At 40.7% G+C, this 25,782-nt stretch overlaps 1 protein-coding gene across 1 annotated transcript in view; it reads left to right on the top strand.

The window, feature by feature from the left end:
• Positions 1-25,782, top strand: part of bsnb (bassoon (presynaptic cytomatrix protein) b) — a 74,371-nt gene that overhangs the window by 4,978 nt on the left and 43,611 nt on the right. The window contains 2 exon segments of the mRNA XM_039612244.1: positions 4,084-4,474; positions 21,017-21,805. Of these exon segments, the coding sequence (XP_039468178.1) occupies positions 4,084-4,474; positions 21,017-21,805 (1,180 nt within the window).

Raw genomic sequence — 25,782 nt, 5'->3', positions numbered from 1 at the left:
GAGTACTGTTAGTTAAAACATGGGCTGCATGAAACTTTGCTGGAAGAAAAGATGGAAATGCACAAAACACCAAGGCTTGGCTACTAAATTATTTTGGAAAAAAAACTTTGATTTGATGTTAAAGGGAGCTGATGTTATTCTGTATTTAAACTGAAAACCGACTTGAACATTAGATGCTGATCAAAAAGCTCTCAGCCGTGACTCTTATGCTGGATATTTAATAGTGGATTAAGTTGAATTATTATGTCTATGGCCATCACTGTGCAAACAGCACTTTCAGTCTTTGTGGATACACTCCTGTGCTAAAGTATTGACAGGATTATCATAACTAGTTTTGTCTCACCTGTCTTGCATTACATCGCCGGTCTGTCAGTGCCCACTGCATGTGTTCTAGCAAGCACCTAAAGGATGTACTACAGATAAGAAATCACACTCATATCTGTTTAGTCAGTATTAGGGACCTAAAAGTAACTAGTTAGATTAGCTTAGCCTGGAGCTTGGGAAAATATCAAAAACAGCTGGCCTGGCTCTGTCTGAGGGTAATGAAAAAAGCATTAATTTTTTTCAGTACAAACTGAGGTTTCTCATGTGACATCATGCACACATTGCTTAATTTGTCAGACATATTGGATGTGATACAACCACCGGTTGCTAGGGCTAAATGTGTGTGCCCCAACTGGTTGGCAGGTGTTTCCTGGAGGTTTCTGGCTGTTGCTGGATGAAATTGTTTGCTTTGGGTGCTAGCACTGCAACAGACTGGCATGGTGGTTTACCCCGGCTCTTACCCTATGGCAGCTGGGATAGGCTCAAGCCCTCCCATGACCCTGAATTGGATAAACAAAAGAGGATGGATGCATGGACTGTCACAGTTGCGTGTAGTTTTTCATGTTTGTCTAAAAAATACTCACTAACTACTAGCCCAATGGTGTTATAACTTCAAAAAGTGAGAGGCAAACCTGAGATGGATTTCAGAAGGCGCAACTTTTACTTTGAAGGCAAAGCTTCTCCAGTTCTGGTTTGTGTTGTACTTTTTAAAGTTTTACTACAACTTGAAGAGCTTGTCAGCATTTGCAGATGAGTGCATCACTCCTATGACAATCAGAAGGAGGTTTTCAGCAACTAGTTGGGGAACACACATTTGCCCCTAGAAACAGGTGTTTGCTACGGAGTGGACTGTAGACTTGTGTGACTGAGGCTTTAACAATCACTTTCACAGTGATTGCAGTCAACCTCCAGCAAAAAACCTAAAAACTAATTTTTGCCTCATGACCAGTGGTGGACAGATGGCCTGTGTAACCAAGGGCTTATTCACTTTATTCTACATTGTCAGCGTGATTGTCATGTGTCCAAAAGTTGTCAGCACCTGCATGTTTTTTGCTGTTGTCCGTTGCTGGGAAACGTTCAGCTACATTAGACAGGGATAAGATTTTTCACAGTAAAACAGAGGTATGCTAAATGTTTCTCTCTGCAGTTAACTTACATTACTCTTCTCATATGAAAGTGGTATATAGTTTCCCATCTAATTCTTGGCAATTCAGGGAATAGTGTTTCCTGTAATACTAAAAAATTCCTCTGAGATTTTCATTGTCTTGCATTTCAATTTTTAATTAATGTGACATTGGGATATTGTCACATGCATGATTAAGGCTGAGTAGACAATCTAATCATCTTTCTGCTTATTTGCGATCTAAAGTTTCACATGGGGCTCCCCAGCACGAAAGACTGGCAACACACAAATGTTTTACTATCCACTTTGTGAAGCAATCTCTAGTGCTTTCGCCACAAAGCCACAAGTTGTTCTCAGTGGATTACCACTTACTGATGGATGAGAACATCTGAAGAAATCTTTTGAAAAAGTGTCCTCAAGTTTAAACTATGTTTTTGACTCTCATTAAGCCATGGTGCCTGAGGCTTTTCATAAACCACAAGAGACTCCACTTAGTGCCTCGGTGTTTTAAATTGCAATTATTTTGTGAAAATTACCTTGACATAGACTTAAATGTAGACTGCACAGTGGATCAACGGTAAGATGCATTAACCACTAAAAAAATGTTCATTCATCTGAGGGTTTCATGTCTGAATGCTCACCTTTGTAAAATCAGCAGCACTGGCGGCAATCACGCTGACTCACACCTGATAACATTAAGTATCCTTTTCAACATAGCGCGTCTGAATACATGGAGTCAAATCCATTATTGGATTGGTGCACACAACACTGTAACTGTGTTTATTCAGAGTGAGAGAGTTGCATGCATTTGTGCACACAGCACAACAGCAGTACTTCATTAATTAGTTATGTGAGATTATCCCTGACATTGAGGCAGGATCGATCAGGATCTCACTGCAAATTACATTATGTGCTTCACTTCAGGCAGGTGAACTGTAGTTTATAAGCTACATTTGTGTATGTACAAGTTTGTATGGATCTATTCCCATAACCACATACATACCACATACATCTTGCTCATACTACATAATATCGTGTAAAACTGGTAACGGCTCCCTGAGGATTATTAACATAAAACTGACCCATATGAATGACCGAATGCCTACATTTTAAAATATTAATGAAGCCAGCAATGTTACATATCCCATGTCTGAGAAGGAATGAGTTTAGCCTCAGAAGGACTGAAAGTGATGGTCTGCCATAGACTGTCAGCAACTGTGTGAATTTCAAGTTCACAGTCGATAGATGAAAAGTAAAGATTTTCCCGATGGGCTCACTGCAGTAAACACAGAGCTCCTGTAGAGAGTTGAACAAGGTTAGAGTTTTGTAGCAGCTCAAGTGTTTGCCAATGAGTCACAATTGCTAACATGCTCTATTTTAATTCCTTTATTCTCCCCATTATCGCCACACTTCCCTCACTGTGGATCCAGGGCTGCTGCTTCGACTGTCTTTGAAGATGACGGCCATGACAAAACAAGGTCTAAGTTGTTATGACAGTGGAAATCCTCCGCTCCTATTTAACTGTTGGCACCAGTGCCTGAAGGCCAGAGTGTGCAAGAAAACCCAAAGTTTACAGTCCTGATATGCCACCTTTGTTCCACCCCAAACAGAATGCTGAGGCGAGAACAGACCAGCTTTAAAGACCAGCACTTTACAGAAAGAGGCACTATAAAATAGGCAGCATTTGATTTACTCCTGGCCACTGTTTTGAGTGGTCTGTTATTACATCATTGCCACAATACAATCTTTTAATGATATGTGCACCTAATGCATCTCAGAGCTGAAGGACTCCAAAATTCACCCCTTATGAAGAAGCACTGCTGCTTATTTATATTCAGTAGCTGTTACAGCTATAAAAGCCCACTTAAGAAAAAGTCAAATGCAATGCATTTAAAATATATACTAATTTATTATAAAGGAAAAGGTCAGAAAAACAAAGTTAGGTTCCTTTGTTTTCCTAAGCCTATACCCAGAAACACCACATTTCTCTTAATGATGTTCGCCATTCTTCTTTCAGTGCTTCAATCACTCCAAAAGGCTGCTGTGGTTATTTTCTTAAAGTTTCTGCATGTTAACAAAAGAAAAAACCATAAAGCTTGTAACCCCGTGTAGTTACTTCCAGCAGAGAGTGTAGTGAGTTTTCATTTCAGTGTTCTCGTTTATGCAATAGATGGCCTTGCATTCATGAGTAGAAAATAGCATGGACTGGGTGTTTGCAAATGTGTGCTTATAAGAATAAGCGCGTTAACTGGACTCAAGGATTTTATTTGTCACAGACACAGTGGATATGTGTGCTTCAGTGCAGTGTGATATAGTGATCATAAAGCCGTTTCCAGCAAGCGAACCTGAAAAAGATTTTTAAAATGTATGACTTTAAAAGTGTAAAATGTGCATAAAGTGTGTAAAACTTAGTCTTGACCTTGCAAAGGGTAATTGAGAGAATAGCTGAGAAGCTTCTTGAGTTGTTTCAGAGCTAAAGCCTTTCCTATCCCTAGACGAATAGAAACAGAAATGTTTCCATGCCCAGTTGGCTCTCAGTTTAAACAATAGTCTCTTTGTTAAATTGGTTATTCTCCTAACTTAGGACACAGATCTAATGTACACCTTGTTTTGTGTTCTCTTTACCTCTCTGTCAGGCCACCTCCATCAGACTCAGGACCTAAAGCAGGCGGCCAGATTGGTCATGGGACAGGTGACAGGTTGGCTTCCCATGACACCCCACAGCATGCTGCGCCTCATGGAGAGCAGGGCCAGGGCCATGTGGCCAGGAAGAGTCTGCAGGTGGACGTCGGTAGTAGCAGAACTGGGAGGTCCCCTTCTGCATCCCCAGACCGAGGCAGTGTCCCCACCTCCCCCTACTCTGTGCCTCAAATAGCACCCATGCCCAGCAGCAAACTGTGCCCCGTCTGCAAAACCACCGACTTGATGGGCACTGGGGATGACAAGCCGAACATCAACACCTGCACGCAGTGCCGCTCCATGGTGTGCAACCAGTGTGGCTTCAACCCAAACCCTCACCTAACAGAGGTAGGTGGATCTGCTTCACCAAGACGTTTTTATTTTCAAGGATTGTTCTCAGAAAGCATGCCACATAGTAAAGGTGAATTCATCTGATTCCTGGTTACTGTCAGTGAGGGAGTTACAAACGTAGTGAGCATCTGTCATGGTGCATTCGCACGGAAACAAATACATCTCAAATACTGCTAAAAAGGTTAAAAAAAATGCAACCGTGTAATCGACTGCACAAACATATTTGGGATGAATTCAGGCATACAGCATTGCAGACTGCCTCAGAGCTAAAGAGAATAAAAGGAAGAGGGTGACTCTCTAATGTTGACAAACTGAGCACAAGATTTTCCTTGTAATTTTGATCTGCTTTAAAACAGAACCAGGTCTTAATACCATCAGGTTTTGTTTGTTGTAGCACGATTGTATTATTTTCATCATCAGTCAAATATGTGTACTGCACGTCTAAAGTCCTGTCAGTATAAACTTATCCGGGACGTTAGGAGGTACACCTTGCTAGTACCACGTTGGATCCTCTTTTGCCTTCAGACCTGTCTTAACACTTTATAGCATAGATTCAACAAGATGATGGAAACATCCCTCAGAGAGTTTGGTCCACATGATAGCATCACACAGGTGCTGCAGATTTGAGTACAGTGAAATCATTTTCATGTTCATGAAAGCAGTTTGAGATGAGTTGAGCTTTGTGGCATGAGGTGTTCTCTTCCTGGAAGCAGCCACTGGGACAGAAATAGGGTTTCAACAATCATTAGCTGGGACTAAACTCATCATAGTAGACTTATCAGACCAGGCAATGTTTTGTCAGTCATCTGTTTTCCAATTTTGGTTGGAGTCTGTGAATCTGCTTCAAGGTTCAACATGTTGTGGGTTCAGAGATGATCTACTGCACTTGGTTGTAATGAGTTGTTGTTTGAGTTAGTGCTTCTTTCCTTCCATCCTCCTCTGACCTATGGCATCAACCAGCCACCTTTGCCGATATTTTCTCTTTTTTGGACCATTTTCTGTAAACCCTAGAGATGGTTGTTTGACAGGAGATCACCAGTTTCCAAAACATTTACATACCACACCAGCCCATCCATCAGACATCAACAGTTTCAACTTCAGCAACTTCGTCTTGACTACATGCCTAAACATGATTGGTTGCTGCCATGTGACTGACTCTTTATGATGAACAGGTGTACCTAACAAAGTGGCTAGTGAGTGTACAAACTGACTCACTCGTTGCTGTAGTGGAGGTCAGGCAGTGGTGTCCTTTGCTCCTACAGGTTATCAGTAATTTAACTCAGTACCTGCCCACTTTCCAACAGCTATTTCACCAGCTGTCTCTATGGTCTCTGCCTGCTGCACTGCCAGTCTTTTCCTGTACATCCTTTGTAACGTCATAGTGGTGTATGCATTTTTTTTTTGAAGTGGGTGATTCAGGTGCTACAATTTGGTTTAATTTGTCTTTTGAATGTTATTTCTCATTGACATTTATGAGTAATGCTGTTGATGACTATTGTTATCAAGCTGGCTCTGACTGACTCGTGGGTTGAATTGCACCAAATGAATGGGAGTCAAGATGTGAATTAGATGCATGCTGTTTGAGAGCTGTGAACTTCTGCTCCAGCCATGATTTTTCTTGATAGGTGAAGTATTTAATAGTTTGGTGGGCTCATAATCTTTCATCTGCAAAGACCTGGTTGTATGCGCTTTTCTAAGGTGCATAGTAATATATTACTCACCCCCTACGAGCCATAATAAATCAGAGGCTCTTACCTCTAGAGCAAACTCTGTTGTTTATTCAGCTAATCTATCTTTACATAACACTTATGTGAAGTATATTGTGCCTGTATATCACACATCCATCCTTTCTGACAAGCACATCCTAATCATGCCCAGAGCCTCTTCCGAAAAATCTAAACAGATTCTTATATCATCCCCCAAAAAAGGAGCACAACACTTTATCCCATCATTCGCAATCATTCATATGCGTCTAAACACTCATCACTGTTAACAGGTAGCTAAGAAAGCCTATTGCCTTCATCTGAAAATAAATCACTTGCCTAATTTGAATTAGGCCATGCTTCACTGTAACTGTGAGTCAAGTGTAGCTGTGTCATCTGTCACAAAGTTTCAAATCAACTTCACTGAGTCATGTTGCAAATTGAAGCCAAGATGCAATGTCAGTTACGCTGGCCTACAGGCTATCAGAGCGACCGTAGGCTGAGTAAATATTAGGATGCAGAATATAATGTTTAGGTTTTTCAAACGATAAATGTGTGCATGTTAATGTACTGCCCAACGGGTGTGTGTAAGCTTGATGACATGTATGCATCGGGTGCATAAGAGAGGAGACTGCAAAAGTTGGAAGAAGAAAGCAGTGGGAAATGGAAAGATGAGAAAGAAAAAAGCGTGGACCAAAGTGGAAACAGACAGTAAAGAATAGATCATGGCAGGGAGTGAAGGAGAGCATGGCAGTAAAGAGAACAGCGGAGGTGGGTGCTTTTCAGCTCAGGCTTGGTGTGCTTGTCAGATCCTGACAGAGAGAGAGAGAGAAACAGGGAGGGAAAATGTCCAGCCTCTGGAGACCTGAAGATTTACCCCCTTAACCTATTTAGGATGGATTTGGCTTCAGCCTCACTGCAGCATATCTAAAACAGCCTTATCACTCATCAGGGAAACTGATGACAACCAAGGTGATGATAATGCAGAAGATGACGATGACAGGAATTACGATTACAGTGATGGGAACTGGCCCAGAGAAAGGATAGCCATGGCAAGGCTGTGTCAAAATCCACACAGGGATTCTCTTGATTCTTAATAGTTAAATATTTGTATATAAACTTACATCCTAGGAATAGTCTGTCCTGTATAATAACAAGGTTTTGGGATTTTCTAAGATTATAATCTTGTTTTCATTTGAACATTTGGTGTTTTGTGTGAAAAATTATCTGAAGAATTTTCTCATTCGTTGTAGTTTCAGGATTAGTCCTGTGATGACAACACACTATTAGTCATGGATCACTTCTTGTACAAGAGATGTGTGTTTGCAAATAGTTTACAGACACCCATTGAAGTCCCCCAGATTATCAGGATAATATGAGCAAAAATCTGTCATTGAAGAGGATTTCCCATTGAATCACAGAAAGATGGCAGTGCCGATTAAAGTCTTGATAGCTGAGGATGATTTCATGTTTGGATTTTTGAGCACAGACTCAAATAGCGGGGCTAGCCTGGATTTTCTTTTAAGAAGCCACATTATCTTGTAAAGAGAATCTCTCTTCACTCTTTGAGGGGTGAAGATAATTGTTGCAATGCACGTCAGAGCTGTGTTAAACTACCTCTAGATGGTAATGCAATTTGGATGTAAACAGCGAGCGACAAATGGATGTCACAGACCGCATCTGTTACGTGGCTGTCAGTCAAGCTGAGAAGACAAGTTTTATTTAGATGTGCTAGCTACGAATTCAGACATGCCAGCTATCGTGCACGTGAACTAAGACTTACATGTGATGTGACGTAGATAGCACCGAAATGAGAAAACGAGAAAGCCAGAAAGGCAAGAAATGAGACAGTCTAAAGGCAGGCTTAGAACAACAAAGAACAAGAGCAGTGAGAGAGATACTGAGAATACCACAGACATTCTCCCCTGACAGTGTTCTCCCACCACCATACAGGGGAACATCTGCTTCATAATTGGTCCAATTTCTATTTATAGACCCTACCCTCCTTCTGTCTGCAACGGTGGCCTGGTCCCAAGAAGCCACAGCTGAAAGAAGGAGGGAGAGGGAGAGAGAGACAGAGCTGGTTGAAAAAGCTGTGCTGTAGCAGGAGGAGACAGAACGGGAGGGGGAAAAAAAAGCATAATCATAAATTAACCATAATAGCCAGAGTGTTCGTACTGACACTATCTATCTCTGCATAAATTCAGCGTAGGGAGAAAAAATACCCCAACAACAACAAAATGGAGAAACAAATCAGAAAACAATGCTAAGATGCTTTTGAAAACTACATTTTTTCTTCATACAGTTTGGTGCGCTTCTTCATGATGAAGACACACCCCTGAGATGGAGCTGAAACGTTCTTCAAACAAGTCATGAAACAATGACTCTTTAAAGTCTTTGTTTCAGAAATGCCTTGGAGGTTCTTCTCTTTCTTTTTTTATCAACAATCCCACAAGCTGAAAGAGCAGTTTTAACAAATGCTCCCACACAGAAGCACTCTATCTCCTCATTCGAGTTTAAAATATAGCAGGTAGGTGGCCACAGTTTACAGTTGCAGTAGATAGATTTAGCAACCAAACCAAAAGCAGTAATATCGATTTGGACTCTACAATAAAATGTTTCCAATCAAGATCAGACAAAAAGCTTCAGTAATCAGATGAAACAGGCAGACGTTTTCAGTATAAAAAAAAAAAGAGAAGCCCACTGTACTACACCTGTTAGGCACCAAACAGCAGACAATGTTAAAAACTGGCCTCGTAGACACTGTGTACTGAAAACCACAGACTAGATATAAAAGCTTACTGCGGTAATGTCATTGTTAGTTAGTGAAGGCCCACTTTCAAGCTTCAAACTGAGGATTTTTGCCATCTTGGTTCTGAAACTGGACACAATGAGTGAGGGACAAGCCTGACTGAAAAACTGAGGCTCACTACATACTCTTTGGCTAGTCATAAGTCTGACAAAAGAAAAAAAACAAACATCCCTCTAAAAGGCATGCTAAATTCAATTACCCTTGAAACTAGAAACTGAGACCACAAACTGATCAGGAAAGCATATACTGGGTGCACAGCTGGACGTCTTTTGTACACAAGCTTACAGTTAAACATTACATTTCTCAGTCAGACATGGGACTGTTTAAATCGACTTTAATGCTCTAAAGTTCTAATCCCAAGGCTGAAAATCAATTTTCTAAAGCGACACCAACCGGGGAGAGCAAGCTGTCCATAGTGTCATAAGTAAACATGCTGTAATTTTCAAGTGTGCTCCAAGGCAGCTTTGTGGGTTGTGAGTGTTTCAGGTATGGTATTGATCCCAGTTTGACCTTAAACTTGTGATTACTTCTAAACTTTCAGAAAGTGCACTGTGTTCCTCAAACTGAGGGCTACTTGATTTTTTAGCTGAGCTAAAAGGAATAAAAGAAGGAGTCTACCTGTATGTGTGACTGTTTATATTTCTTAAATAGAGTTCAACCAGTCTGCTTCCTGTTTGGAAGGTGAATTTGTCATATGGTGTAGAGCGGCTTGAATGCAGACTTCTGAACAAACTGATGATGAATCCAGAAACAGGCAAATATGGTCCAAAATCCAAAAGAATAACACAGGTGCCACAGACACCCACACACACATAACAAAAACAAGAGGATTATATATTTAGTCGCAGTAACACAAACACACGGGCGTACTGTCTCTCTCGCACTCACGGCAGGTACACAGTATGATGCTACAAAGAACTGAGGCCAGGTAATCGAGGAAAGTGGACACAGGAGGGTGACGAGACACAGCTGAAACTAATTAAAACAACACAAGGAAGTAAATAAAAGGTACAAGAGACAAATGACTACCAAAGTAAAACAGGAAGTGAGTAACAGAAACACAGAATATAAAGCACTTCACAAAAGAGGACTAATAAGATCTCATAGAAAACAAACTGTAACAAAGTATCGAAACCGAACGAGGACTGAGAGCGCAGAATACAAGAAAACAACCGGGAACAAAGAAAGTAAGAAATATAAAGGAAATCAAACCAACTACAACTGAAACTAAGCACAGGAGCTAAATGTTAACCAAAAAATAAATTATAAACAAGCATGCAAGGAATCAAACTGAAAGAACTGCTGGAGAAGAAAGGATGTGTGAAATTGTGGCGATGCAGAGTAAAATTCTTAATTTTACCCATAGCTGAGGCCAACGCTTGCACTATTTGGACAAAAATATTGTGCCACACCCCTTAATCTTTGCCATGGGTGTGTAAAAGCAAACAACTGGCCATGAAGTCTTTCTTTACAAACATTTGGGAAACAATGGGTCAGTCTAGAGGGCTCGCTGTATTCGAGCATGATACTGTAATATGATGCCACCATTGAAACAAATCACTTCATGATGATTTTTTTACCTCCTAGATATTTCATAACCAACTGTGAGTGGTGTTATTGCACAGTGGAAGCGTTCAGGAACCACAGCAACTCAGCCCAAGTGTTTACAGAACGGGGTTGCTGAGTGTTGAGGCTCATAGTGCGTAAAAGTCACCAACACTCTGCTGACTCAATAACTGCAGAGCTCCAAACCTCCTCTGGCATTAACATCAGCACAAAAACTGCGCCGGCAGCTTCTGGGCATGGGTGTGAGGCGTGGTACTTCAGTCGATATAGTGCATGTTTGTTTTTGGAATGACTTTTGTTGTTATTTATTCCCACCCATTTGTGCCAAGGAAACAAATAAGTCTTTATTATAAAACACAAGCGATCTGTTTTAAAGTTTTAAGGTCTTTCAGATTTTCATCACATTAGCACTTAGTGTTTAGTGAGATGACATTTGCCATTAGCAGATGCTATTCTATTTGCCCAATAAACACTCAGTAAGGCTGACACAGGCATTTGGATTGGCTGATATGTTGGTGCATTGCAGAAAAAATAGTTTTCTCTGTATGTTGCTGTATGTTTTCAGGGACATTATTGGTGGGCATTCATGGTTCTCAAAGTATATTTTTAGCTGATTATTCTGCAGCGCCTGCCTAATTTGGCAGTTCTGCTTCACAAGCTCACTTGGGGTGTTTTTTGTTTAATACCATACTTATTTGTGTCCTTTTGATAAAACAGTAATGTTATATGTGTGTCTGTGTTAACTCTGTTCCACTGGCTTATTTAGGGCCTTTGTTTATAATCACAGTACACATACACACACATTTACATGCAAATATAGAGAAAACTGCAAAGCAAAGTTAGCTTACACATTAAATACAATCTAGATTTTGTCAAATATCGATATAAATAATTTGACGCTACCTGAATCAGCAGTGTGTTTGCTGACACGCCTCATTCCTCGGTCAACAAAGGAATTCATCACTCACTCAAGCTGCAAGCTGCAGTTGGCCTTTCGAAACGGCCACGTTTTGAGTGGGTACTGTATTAGTTATATAAATGTAAATACAGTGATATGGTCATATCAGTGAAGGATAAGTCCATTATACCCCAGAGGAGGCAGAGGACGGTTCCTAATCCCCTCAAATTAATTCAGATATTTAGCGTTAGACTTTTCTAATCCCCCTCTAACTCTGGATGATGTGGCACAAGAGATTCAGTGACATTCAGATCTGGCAAAGTGGAACACAATGAGAATGTTTCATGAATCTCTATTAAAGTTTCATTTTAGTGAAAGACAGCATTGCTTCTGTCTGACATGGGTGAGCTGTGAAGAATTTAATGTAGGAAATCAAGATGTAATTTGGTTAGATTTAGAGTATGAGATAAATCATGTATGAAAATACCATTTAGGGGAATCTCTTCAAGATTTGCTTTATTTTTTCCAGTTTCTTTGAAACAATTAAGTAAATGTGATCTTTTTTTCTCTCGATCCTTCTAAATTATTCTTTCCATGAAGCTGTTGATCTTTGTGTGTGTCTCGCTCTCTTTTGATGAGAGATTAATTTCTTTCAGTTTGAAGATGCTAAATAACATCAGAGCAAAAAAAAAAAAAAAAACATGTTCTGAAATGAATTTATTTCTGAGTCTACCTACTAGTCAACAAATGTTTTTCCAGGTTTTTCAAGAAAAACATTGAGTGCATGTCTTTTGGTGACATCCTAACGTACATGATACAATACATACACTTATGCAATATTCAAATAACCATTTAGCCAGTATGATATGCACAGTCAGCTATTTAGGTTTTTGGACAATGACACAAATTTTGTAGTTTTTCCTCCGCACACAACCACAGTGTTTCTTAAATCAAATATTCAATATTTGAATATAATTCTATAGCCTTAATTCTAGGTTTTTAACAAAAGTGTTGTATTGACTGTTCGATGTGTGGTTGTTTTCAAGTGTTGAACTTGCACTTTTTAGATGTTCACTGGAGCTCTCTAAACAGAGATGTTAATGCAAGTGAAGGAGGCTGACAATCTGAAATAAACCTGTCAGGGAGATTTGGTAGTTTGGGAGTGTCCATCTACTTATCCATTCTGGGGTCGTCGGTGGGAGCTGGAGCCTATCCTACCTACCATAGGCTAACATAGGATACACCCTGGACACGTTACCAGGTGTGTCACAGGGCTAACACACTGAGACAGACGACCGTTCACACTCACATTTGGACCTATAGGCTATTTTCAATTCAATAAAATTTTAGTTATATAACGCCAAATCACAACAACAATTGCTTCAAGACACTCAATCTTGTAAAATAAAGGCACCCTTTGAGCAAGCACTTTGGCGACACTGGAAAGGAAAAACTCCATTTTACCAGGAAGCAGCCTCCGGCAGGACTAGGCTCAGGGAGGGGCGGCCATCTCCTCAACTGTTTGAGGTGAGGAGATGAAGATGAGATGAAGACACACTGTGGAAGAGAGCCCGAGATTAATAATAACTAATGATTAAATGCAGAGTGATGTATAAAGACATAGTGAGTGAAAAACATGGGTGAAACAGAAACCCTCAGTGCATCATGGGAAGTATGTGGCGAGAACCCACACAAACACGATGGGGAGAACATGCAGACACACAGAGAATCCCCTGCCAGATAGTGGATTCAAACCCAGGACCTTCTTGGAGTGTACAATACATTCTTAGAAAGACTGAATGCACTGGGCACTTTGGCAACACCAAAACACCTGAAAGGCCACTCTATATATTGACAGCCACTAAACTAAAGTGGATGATTGCAGAATTCTGCCTCTGGTTAAGAAAAACAACTTCACAGCATCTAACCAAGTCAAGAACACTCTTGAAGAAGTTGGGGTATTATTGCCAAAGTTTACAGTCAAGAGGCACCCTCATGAGTGCAAATACAGAGGGTTTTACAACAAAGGGCCGAATCAGTGGTTACAACCAGCTATTTGATAACAAGAAGGCCAAATTAGTCTTTAAACATATAAAAGAGCCTGCTTTGTTTAGGGAAAAAATTATTTGCACAGGTTAACTTGTACCAGAATGATGGGAAGAGAAAATGATGCAATGTTATGGTGTGGGGATGGCTGCCAGTGGAACCAGGGCACTAGTATTTATTGATGATATAACTGCTGATAGAAGCAGCGGGGTGAACTCTGAAGTGTACAGTGCTATACTCGCTGCTCAGATTAAACCAAATGCTGCAAAACTGATTGGGCGGCGCTTTACAGTGCAAATGGATAGTGACCCTAAGCATACCGCAAAAGAAACCCAAGCGTTTCTTAAGAAAAAGAAATGGGATATTCTTCGATGGCCAAGTCAGTCACCTGATCTCAACCCAATTAAGGCCTAGCAGAGTGTCTCAAGGGACGAAACAGCATTTGGTTGCTATGTTTGTTTGTCTAGTTACTTTTGAGCCTCTGAAAATGTTAAACCCCTTGAATTAAAACTTAAAGTCTGAACTTCAGTCACATTTTTATTGTCTGATTTAAAATCCACTGTGGCAGTGTGCACAGGCTAAATTGCAAAACAATGTGTCATTGTCCAAAAACGTGTGGTCCTAACTGCACATACATGACACCATTATATGGAGAACACGGATTAGAAGGTGTGATAATGTAAGTCTTTCCCAACAGTTATATTTGGACATCTCGATGTTACCCTGATAATTTTAAATAGATAATTTTAACAAAAATAAACATTTTAACATACAGTGTTTCAAGTAATTGTCCTTCCTTTGCAAACCTCTTATCCTATTTACTGCAAATCATTACATAATAAAGGGAGACAAAAAGCTCCTTAGTGAACACGTATGTTCAAATAACTAAATAATTATTCTGTGAAACTTATGTCAGGGTTTGGGTAGGTGTTTTTCCACACTGTGCTTTTGGATGTAATCATAGACTGGTTTTAAGTGGACAAACAGTGGGAACTAGGTCAGGAATCCAGCTGAGACACTTCATGCTGAATTTTGCATATACCAAAATATTTTGCAACGAGAACTGCCAGACACTAAATCTGGGACACTGTTTTAATTATTACACCATAACTTACTGCAGTTAAAGTGCATCTTACAGTAGTCTTTTCTGTATGGAAGAATCGCACAGGAATCTTTAGTCAGTTTTCCTGATAGCGTCCTTGTTAGAACTGGACACACAGAAAGATCACTTTCAGCAACTTGGTATAATTCTTTCACTCTGTGTTGCAAACAATGACTCCTTTTAGACCTTCTACTGATTATTTAATCTGCCATCAAACAGGATTGTACTTTGCACTGTTATTGCACATTTTTTTGTATAGCCTATCGGACCACAGAAACTTTTCCCTCGCAGCAAATCTTGCTAATTTTCTGGCTGCGTGTGAAACATCCAGACAGAAACAATTGAAATTGAAATGCTCTTGGCTTTTCAGTAATACTCTCAAGTAACAATAATGACACATGATGTACTGTAGACTCAAACGGTACTGCAGAGTGGAGTCTAGATCTCTCTGTGGCAAAATCTCAAAGGAACTGACTATTAAAAGTTTCATAAAGGTAGCAACAAATCTTATGCAAGGGAACAGTATTGCATTGCAGTGCACAAGCGTTCATCATATCATGCCGATTTCCTCTACTGTAGATCACGATTTAATGTTATGCACTCTGCGCTACTTTCCCACATACTTATTAATACCATGACTCCCTGCCGTGCCTAACACTGCACCAGTATACCTGGTGAGAGAAGGTGAATAGTATGCATGAAAAGAAATTTAACAGCGATTCCCCAATAATGACTCAGGATTTTCATTAGCTTTGTTTCCCTGCTTGGTAACATTCAGGAGTAAAACAGATGTGTTTTATTGAGACTGTTCTCGTGTAGTTGTTTGTAGAGCTGCTTGTGTTTGAGTTTAACAGAGGCTGGGAGACAAATTGACAGAGAGAAAGAGAGAAAGGGGGAGCGAGGCATAGGGAGGAATTTCAATGTCTTTGGCCCAATTTGCAAGGAATTGATAAACCACTGCATTCCAAGTGTCCCGATCCCCAAACTGCAGTGCTCAGCTGCTGTACATACTGCATGGTGATACCGCATTGTGATCTCTGAGACAAAGCTGCTTTCCCATCTGCATCTTTGTCAGCTGAAGTTTGGATGTGTCTCAGCGCGTTCGTTATCCAGCTTTCCTGGGGAATGATGGACGGCATGATGTCTCACACCTGTCAACAAACGCACGAAGAAGAAAAACAGGGAAACTTTGTGCACCTGTGTGATGTATGCAGTGTTACATCTTCTAACGTCTGTATATGTGTCAGACTCTAACACAGCAGAAGACAGAAGCACGCACTCGTAAATGAGAGGTAGACACTCTCAGCATAGTTCTTTGTTACGCGACTATTTTGGTACAAACATTTACCTGGCAGTGTGGCAGTTAGCTTTCTGAAATTTACCCTCATTTGAAACTAGCTGGGTATGAATTTCTGGCCCTGAAGAGAGTCGTCATAAACACACAGATGTTGACGGAGCTGGAAGAAGAAAATTAGATGGAGTGATGGGATGTGAGAGATGCAGATAACAAGGAGAAATGAAGATAAGTGCAGGAGAAAAAGATGGAGGACTGCAAAAGAGAACTGATAGAGAGGCAGGGCAGGAGACGGAGTGTGCAGTGTGCTTGTGCTTGTGTGTGTTCTTTTTTTTTTTTGCTGATACAGATCAGATTTCATAAAGATCCACATGATTGCCTCATAACAAGGGGGACGCAGAAAGGAATGAGATGGAGAGATGAGGCGGAGGCAAGCAGAGACATGAAGAAATTGATAAATAGCTGCTTGCCCTTCGCACAGCTGCTTTCTTTGTTTTTTCCGGAGTGTTTTTTTTCCCCTTGGTGAGCTTTATATGATTATCCTAACTGTGTCTCAGAAAAAAAAATATCAAGGACAATAATTGTCATAGAAATAAGAGTTTCTACACGAGTCTCTGATTAGATAAAGTGTCCAGTGTTAGATGGCGCTGTGTTGGCTTTTTTCACTGTCCCCAGGATTCACCTCTGCACCCAGCGTCTCAGTTTCCCTGATTGACAGTGAAAACCGTGGCCTGATCGCGCCTTATACCAGGAACTGGCAGTGAGCCAGGCAGTAGGCTAAGGTGCTGCTGAGCCTGTGACTTACTCTGTCTACACGGACTTACTGAATGACTGACTGATCGAATGACTGACTTAACAGATAAAGAAATACTGTAAAGCAGGTGAAGCGGTTGCTAAACATTTAAAAGCAGTCAACAGTCAAATTTTGAGCTGTTGCGATAGATTCATTGAAGATTTTGTTGCAATAAGAATAAGAAAATATATAATTAAAAACTGCATTACCTTGTTATTAAGAAATGACTATTAAGCAGAGTGAAATGTAGTCTATTACTGCCCCATCTGGTTGAAAATTTCAAGCCCATGCCTCTGACAATGACCAGAACAGATAGGTGTGGTCAGAAAGCAGCAGCAGGGATTCAAAGAAGAGCTAAAGTTCTTCCCGATGACTAAAGCAGTGCTGTAAAATCATGTTAACAATCTCACAGTCGTGCTTGTCATAATATGTGTGGTAGTTTTCTGATGAGTGTTTCATCTGTGAACTGATGAATAGATTTTTAATTTCCTTCACTTTTAACGCAGCCTGAAAGCTTCTCTTTGCATAATCAGAATTTGATCCAGAAAGGCAGATAAAAAACTAGACTGTGTAGAAGAGTTGGATCAGAATAGGATTTTATGGCATTTATGTGCACATAGGGCCTGCAGGAAACCAGCCAGCTCAGCCGGAGGAAGTGTCTAACACACATGATCTCCCCGATTGGTTGTTTTTTTTCTCCACCCAGAGGAAGCAGCTGCCTGTTAGCAAGTGCTACAGCTACAGAAAATGCTGTCTAGCTCAGCACTACTGTACTTCTGCCTAGATCAGGATAGTTACTGTAGGTGCTGTATTGCACCTGTAATCATACCTAATGATGAGTTCAATTTGTGTTGAATATGACAAACTCAATTCTACATCATTTAAACTAGAATTCTGACCACTGGAGGCAGGAAAAAATTGCCTGCGTTGAGACATGTGAGTCATATCACTACCCATATCTCATTTTTTGCAGCAGTTCAAATAGTGAATAATTATAACTGAATAATGAAGTGCAGAGAAATGAATTCAGTCCGATCAGGCTTCAGCAATACTGGATGTTATGAGTGGGTTTAAGTTAGAGAGCTTCTTCTTCAACCAGAAATCCCAGCATAATAGTGAGTCACTGCTTTACAATATGTGGGGCAATACTACAGTTGAGGTCCAGTGACTCATAGCTAAATTGTGAAGTGACTAAATTATGTCTTTCTTCCTCCTGTTTATCTAGTAGTATGATACAATTTTGCTTAATCTTGATGTAATACATGCAGGCAGATATCAGACGGCTTTAGAAATGCATTAATAAATACAAGACCTGCATAAAATAGTATGAAATCTTTGCATTTACTGCATTTATCATATGCTGATATCAGCTTATGTACAGAGTTTTATTAAAAAGGAAACTTGTAGTCATTGTTGATAAATATTTTATCAGAATGCTTCACAAACTAGTTAGTGAGTTAAACCCCTGTCTAGTGTATGATATTTGATACATAAGTTTTTGAGACTTCATCATCATCATCATCATCATCATCAGTGGGATTTTTTTTCACCTGAAAAACATAAATAAATTGCACAGCATGTTTAAGCAATAATTTGGAAAAAAATGCCATTAAATGAAAACTCATGTGTGCAAATGGATATTTATTTATTTTCTTGTCAGAAGGTTCAATAAACACTCCATTCTCAAAAAAATATGTTTTCTGGAAATTATTTCATGTTTCAGGCTTTAGAGGGTTAATGTGACAACTCCTCTTGAATCCACACTGAAGTCTGCTCAGCAGTGATGTGTACTCTGCCACATGTAGTGCTGAGTGTATTGTAAATTATGGAATAATGGAGCAGGAACATCTCTGCTGACAAACTGTTAGTTAAAAGCATTTTCAGACTGCCCTAAGCAGGCTTTTTTTAGCATTACACTTTTTTAGAAATTCTTAGAGTGCAAATAATTCTTGGGTGAAGTTGAACTAAAATCTTTATGAAATCCAGATTCACAGTCTGAAAGGCAATTTTTGACCCTAAGCTCTAAGGAAGAAAACCCCCAGTCCAGCCCTCCCAGCTTGTTCTTTGAGGCCCAGACCTCCAAGCGATCCCCAACCCTTAGACAACCTTTCGCTGCCTTCATTTATAATTCATTAAGGTATTATGCAATGACCACGAATCCAAGACAGTTACAATAGTGTGGCAGCTGTCAGAGCACCAGGATGCCAATTACAGTCTATGGCCATGTGCCATCACTAGCGCCTCTTTCTGGCTTTCACCTTTTTGTGTGTGTGTATGAAGCAGTAAGTGAACAAGAAATGAAAACAAGAGGCAAAGAGATCAGCAGGAGAAACACGAGGAGATTGGAGGAATGATTTTAATGAGGAGCTCTCCACGTTATGTAATGCAAATATGAAATCATGAGAAAGCAAAAAAGGAAAGAGACTCCCAGAAAAGACAAGGGAAGGGCAGATTATAAAATCAGGAGGCAGCTGTGATTTACTGAGGATTTCCAGAGTTCATCTCATTTGTCAGATTTATTTCACACACATTTTGTTTATGGGTAAGTGATGGGTAGCAATAAATGCCTATGCGGAGGCATGGGGATACTCAAATCCTTCCTCAATGAGATATTTTACACCATTCACAATTATTCTGTGGTTGAATCATTTTCCACACACAATATTTCCCATTCAGAGCAGGCTGGAGGCTACCCCAGCACGCACTGGATAAAGGACTGCGCCCAGTCTGTCACATAAACAGATCAACACACTCATTCATATTCACACCCATACAAGCATTCTTCAGTTTTTAGTTCATTTTACTTGGATATCTTTAGAGAGTGAAGAGAAATTGGACTAGTGGAGTTTATGGTTCACTAAATCACTGTGGATGACATGAAAACACAGTTACTCACACCCAGTCCTTGCTTTTATAGTTTCTGGTGGTCACTTTATAACAAAGCTAATGGTAATGTTCGCCACACTGCTAGTGATTTATACTTCAGTGGGAAATCTAGAATGTAACCTACTGCCTCTGTGTAAACTCCTCTGAACCATGAACTTAACGTAGGCTGTAACTTGACGTGCGCCTCCCTAAAAGTGTAAATACACGTCAGGTTGGCACACCGTGGACTCATCCTGTTCACTTCCGACTAATTTTTCACAGCAGTTTTTAAATATATCAGTGAGAGAATAACAACCATCATCTCAGTATAAGGAATAACATCAATATAAGGACACACATAAGTTGGCAAATTCCTGGAGAGAGTGCTGAAACTATCGGAATGGATGCGAGGGACTTTACAAAGTAGTGGAAAAACTTGAATCAACCATTATAAAGAGTGGGGACACAGGAGGGAAAAAGTCCCAGCATTTTATTGGTTTCTATTGGCCAGCATTATGTATGAAACACCGATGCATCACACAAACAAAAATCATACCAACGACATCGGCCACTTCTACAGGATATATCGTAGGCACTAGAAAGATTCCCTAAAGCCTAAATCAGACCTTAGCTGCACAAGATGCTACCAGTGATGCTGTTTCTATTGTTGTCTTGACATTACGGTCATAAATGAATGCAGTGGATTTTCAGCTTTTCACTTGCTTACATGAAGACTTAGTTGTGTCTGCTTTTGCAGTCAACAACAGCACGTTCATGTGTTTGCCTTTGTGGGTGAAACGGAGTTAAGAAGCTTCCACGCTGAAAGCGAGTGGCAGAGCACCGATTGTTGCAGCAACAGGCAAAATAAAATGGCTGGTTCCAGTTTTAACTTTTCATAACTTTGGGGTGAGAAATTAAAGTGACTACCAATAGGAGCGAATGATACTGCTGATTGACACATGAGGGGGTGGTAAGTAGATTAGAGAATTACCAACACAACTGAAAGCCAGAATGCCCACTAGCAGCAACCTGTCAGCCACGGAGTGATGTGTGATGAGTGAATCACTTTTTATGTAGCTTTAAAGTTCACGGAAGAGAATCTAGTGAGTAATTGGTAATGGTGGTCTGTGAGGCAGCTGCTTATTCTTTCATTCTTTTTCCAGGGGTTTTAGACTTGCTACTAGGAGAGCATGTTGACATAGTGAAGTAGAGGAGGAATGGAGAAAGAGGCTTGATTGTCAGCAGGACTTTTCTGGCTGCCTGCAAGACTTTTCCTTCTATCAGTTTGTGGCACCATGGTAAAATCACTCAGTAGCCAGCAAGATAAAAATGCAACCTTCTTTCAGCAGTTGGAGGAAACTGATTATTCAAGAATTTCTATTTTTGTATCTAGTGTACCCCATTGTGAAAACAAGATACTGCAGCTCATTGCTATTGCCTTGTTTTTCTGTCTTTTTCAGGTCCAAGAGTGGTTATGTCTAAACTGTCAAATGCAGAGAGCACTGGGGATGGATATGACCACACCACGTTCCAAGAGTCAGCAACAGATTCACTCTCCTTCTCATGCAACCAATCCAGACCCTAAACCTAACGCTTCAGCTCAGCCCGCACCTCAGACACATACACCTCCTCAGACGCAGCCTCCATTGCAGGCCCATCCAGTGCCTGGCCCTACCAAACAGACTGGTCCAGCTGGCGCAGGTCAGCAGCAAGCAAGGCTCCCTCCAGGGGCAGTCCCTCTCCCTGGGATGGCCAAGGCCCCATCCCAGCCTGATTTATCCCGTAGCTCACCCGCCCACCAACCCCAGCACCCCCGCCAGGACCAGACACGCAGTGCAGGAAGCTCCCCTTCACGACAGCCCCCACCTCCAGAGCAAACCTTCGGGAAGTTGTTTGGCTTTGGTGCGTCTCTTCTCAATCAAGCAAGCACTCTGATATCAGAGACTACTCAACCCCAACAGCAGCCCCCTAAACCAGCCCCCAAACCAGGAGGACCTCCTGGTCCAGGACCTGGGGCAGGTAAACCCTCAGGACCTCAGTCTGCGCAACAAGGGCCTCGACCCCCTTCTCAGCAGCAGCAGCAGCATGCTCCCCCGGACTCCTCTAAGGCCAAAGCCTCTTGTCCCCTCTGTAAAACAAATCTCAATATAGGCAACACAGCAGAACAACCCAACTACAACACCTGCACACAATGCCGCTCCCAAGTGTGCAACATGTGTGGATTCAATCCCACTCCACACATAGTCGAGGTAAGATTCTGATTTCCAACACAAAATGGCATGTTTTTGTGAAAAACGCTGAATTGTTGCACATTCGCTACAATGGTTGTTATCAGCTTGATGTTGCCAGGTCATCGTGGTGTGTTCTTGGTGTGAACAACTTTATTTCACTGAGGATGACTGTTTGTACGAATCCAGCATGTGGCTCCAGGGATTGTCAAATAGACAGCAATTGCTGCATTTATTCTATCCTTGAGAATCACCGTGACTCTGATTCTCTTGTTCCTTGGTATTTTTTTTTTAAGAATGACCCACTTTTTCTCACTATCATTCTTTAACACAGAGCTATGAAGGCATTATTACAAATGATAAATAGCTAACTTGATAAAATTTCTTCATTGATATTTGGAGCTTTCACAGCTTGCACAAACAATATTTTACATAAGCCTGTGAGCTTCTCCTTTTTCTCCTGCCTGTCTCTATTTCACAGTCGGGACCTGCTTCGTTCGGCTCCGTCAGGGCCTTTCATGTGGTTAGCAGAGTGAAGTCCAGGCTGTGACTCACCTCATCAGTGACTACCCTGGAGAAACGCAGAAATAAATGACCAATCTACAGGAAACAGAGGCTTATTAAATTCAATTTAATGGATAATCTTAGTATTGATTCGTCATATCTCAGGGTCATCTGAGGGTATATTTCTTCTTTAAGTGCCCCCTAGTCCTGTGTCATGCTGGGAGTCTGGTTGGTAAGAACAGGACCTGACAATAGCATTCAGAGCCAGGCAATAACAGAGTTTAATTATGCAAATCAAGTCCAATTGAATGATAGCAGTAATAACAGGCTTGCTGCAGAGCGCTAGCGTTTTATGGGCGAGTCTTGTCTTCACAGGCATCGGGTTGTCACAGGCAGTAGCACAGGCCATTCATAGATTGCTATGGAAACAGAGAGATAATTTGTTTGTCAGCCATCCCTTTCATGCTTGGATGCTGAGATGCTCAGAGTCTGCAAAAACTTTCAGACTGCCGTTGCTCTGCTTTTAGGGGGAACTCAGTTAATAGGTGTGTTGTGTTTCTGCTCTGCAGGCTTAAGCCTGCATCTCAATCCAGCATTCTTTCCAAATCTGTGAACAGGTTTTGTTGTCATTCCTTGTGAGCTGGCAGGTGGGTCGCTCCAGAGTGGGTGAGAACCATTTGGACATGGTGTGAGGCTTTGTACTTTGAATCTTGGTTCCTCAGCTTGATTTCCACAGCTTGTTTGGCACAGATATCCTCCTTCTCATCCTCTCTTAATCTCTCCAAACTTTACTGTTTCTTTGCGCCGACAATGTTGTAACCATTCTTTCTTCTTTTCAAGGATGTGGTAACAAAGCTGTTGGGGTTAAGGATGCTGAAGTGTTGTAATTGTAAAACTTTCAATACGATGCATCAAATACCACTTTTGCACAACATGAAGTTTGAGCCATGTTGATATAGAAGGTAGGCCATGGAGGAGAATTGTCAGCATTATGGAGATGTTTAAACTAAGCAGTGGTAACAAAACTAAAGAAGGTTGCCTTCCCTATGTGCATGAGTCCAACAGACTCCCAGCCTTTACCACACTGAAGAAACTGTCATATGCTAGATTTATTGTCTGTTTGACATGCTGGTGGTTGGATAGATCTGGATATCCTCTTCCCACACAGTTTTTCAATGTCATGACAGTGTTGCTCATTAGCTATAATAATTTTGAGCAAGTTAGTCATTGATGTGATGCACTTTTTATGCATACAGCGACACTATGATTTTATCCATGTGCTGATTTGTGTTTCTGTTTAAAGAAATCAGCTTTATCAGGTTTTAGCTAAACAGGAAATACTCAATTATGAATAGTTTATTGTGTATAGTGTTTGCTGTTTTTTTTATGTTATACTAGTTTTTCATTAGGCACATGTTTTTGTGCTTAAGACTGCTTGTTATTGCAAATATCTAATCAGCTAATCACATGGCAGCATCTCAATATACTTAGGCTTGTAGATATTATCAAGATGACCTTTAAAAAAGTTTAAAAAAGCATTAAAATGGGGAAGCAAGCTGATTTAAGTGACTTTTAAGGTGGCATTGTGGTTGTTGCCTGACAGGCTGGTCTGAATGTTTCAGAAACTGCTGAACTGCTGGAATTTTCCTAAACAACAAACTCAAGGGTTTACAGAGATTGACCTGAAACCGGTAACTCAAATAATCTCTTGTTACAATAAAGGTACGCAGAAGAGCACACAACACAAACTTTGAAGCAGCAGAAGAAGACCTCACTGGCTGTCACTCCTCTGAGCTAAGAACAGGAAATTGTAGTTACAGTTCACACAGCCTCACCAACACTGGACAATAGAAGATTGGAAAAAGGTTGTCTGGTCTTATGTGCCTCGACTTCTGCTTTAACATTTGGCTAGTAGCGTGAGAAATTTGCATAAACCAGCGGTCCCCAACCCCTGGGCCACGGACCGGTACCGGTCTGTGAGCCGTTTGGTACCAGGCCGCGAGAGTTGAGGCTCAGGTGTGAAATTTATGGTTTTCAGGGTTTTCATCAGTTTTTGGTGTTTATCGTTTTTATCGTTAACTTGCTTTCCCTGGGTCTTTTCCATTGGTTATGAATAAATCTTCTTTTTTTTGGTACCGGTAATGGTTTTATTTTGTTGTTTTTATCCTTAAAGGCCGGTCCATGAAAATATTGTTGGAAATTAACTGGTCCGTGGCGCAAAAAAGGTTGTAGACCGCTGGCATAAACAACATGAAAGCATGGCTCCATCTTGCTTTGTACTGTATCAGTGACTCAGGATGAATTTGCAGCAACTGTGATGGCTGAAGTCAACATGGACCAAAGTCTCTAAGCAATTGTTGAATCCACGCCACACAGAATTTAGGCAAGTCTGATTGTAAAACATTGTTCAGCCTGGTATTAGCATGTTAAAAAACATAATTACCAGAATTATATTTCCGTGCTTTTGTTTTTTTTATTGTTATTTAATTGCATCATATTTGTTAGAGGAGCAGTTTGGTGTTTACTGACACAGTTATCTGAAGATGTCTGTTTTTCCTGCTACAGTTGTACAGAGAACTTAGAATAAACAGTCCCTACCGTGTTGACAGCTCAGAAGATAATTACATTAACTGAAAGCGGGACACATGTAGAGAAAACACAAATAAAGTACAGTGTCTAGAAATTGGCAAACAGAGGAAACGCAGAGAGAAAATTTACCTAAATTCATTGGAACTATAAAACTCTTGAATTATTTGTTTCAGCCGCTTGCCTACGTCATGCCAAACCATCTCCGGTAACAGATTGTCACATCTATCAAAGGCATATTATCTCGCAAGGAGAAAAAAAAAAATCTAGCCTGTGGAAATCAGAAAACGCTGGAAGCATTCAGGAAGAAAAAAATATTTTCCGTCACATTATTAGTGACACAATGCATAATTCATCCAGAGCGAATTAGGCTGAGCTGCATTATATAAAAAAATAGCGAGCCCCTTTTTAATCTGCGATGAGACGATGATTGCCAGTGTCTATGCGAGAACGTGTGGAAGAATGGAGGAGGAGGAGGAGGAGAGGAAGGAAAGAGGTGAAAGATTGAGGAGGAGGAGGAATGTGAGAATCAGTGATAATTAGTGAGAGGAAGCCAACTGTTTGTTACATTGCGGAATATTTCACATCAATTAGTGTTGAAAGTCATGTGTGGCTCTGAGTAAATAAGATGTCCTTGTTTTGGGACGTTTTCTCCCCCTTTATTGCTTCTGAAGGAGATTAAAACAAACCCCCGTGTCATTGTCATCTCCCCAGAGTTTGGCTGTAAATAGAACATAGAATATTTTCACTGGAGTGTCTGCTGCTCAATCTGTTTCACAGTACACTGGATTTCAGTCCTTACTCCTGAATAACTCTGTGCTTCTGTCTCTCCTCCTGCTATCACAGTCTACTAGTGAGGCAGACACGGCAGAGTGGATGCCATGCTTTAGATCTTTCATGACTCGAAA

Source organism: Oreochromis aureus, linkage group 5 (genome assembly GCF_013358895.1).
Source record: "Oreochromis aureus strain Israel breed Guangdong linkage group 5, ZZ_aureus, whole genome shotgun sequence".
In the NCBI taxonomy this organism is placed as follows: Eukaryota; Metazoa; Chordata; class Actinopteri; order Cichliformes; family Cichlidae; genus Oreochromis; species Oreochromis aureus.
The sequence above is the reverse complement of the archived record's forward strand: the minus strand, read 5'-3'. Positions and strand labels throughout refer to the sequence as shown.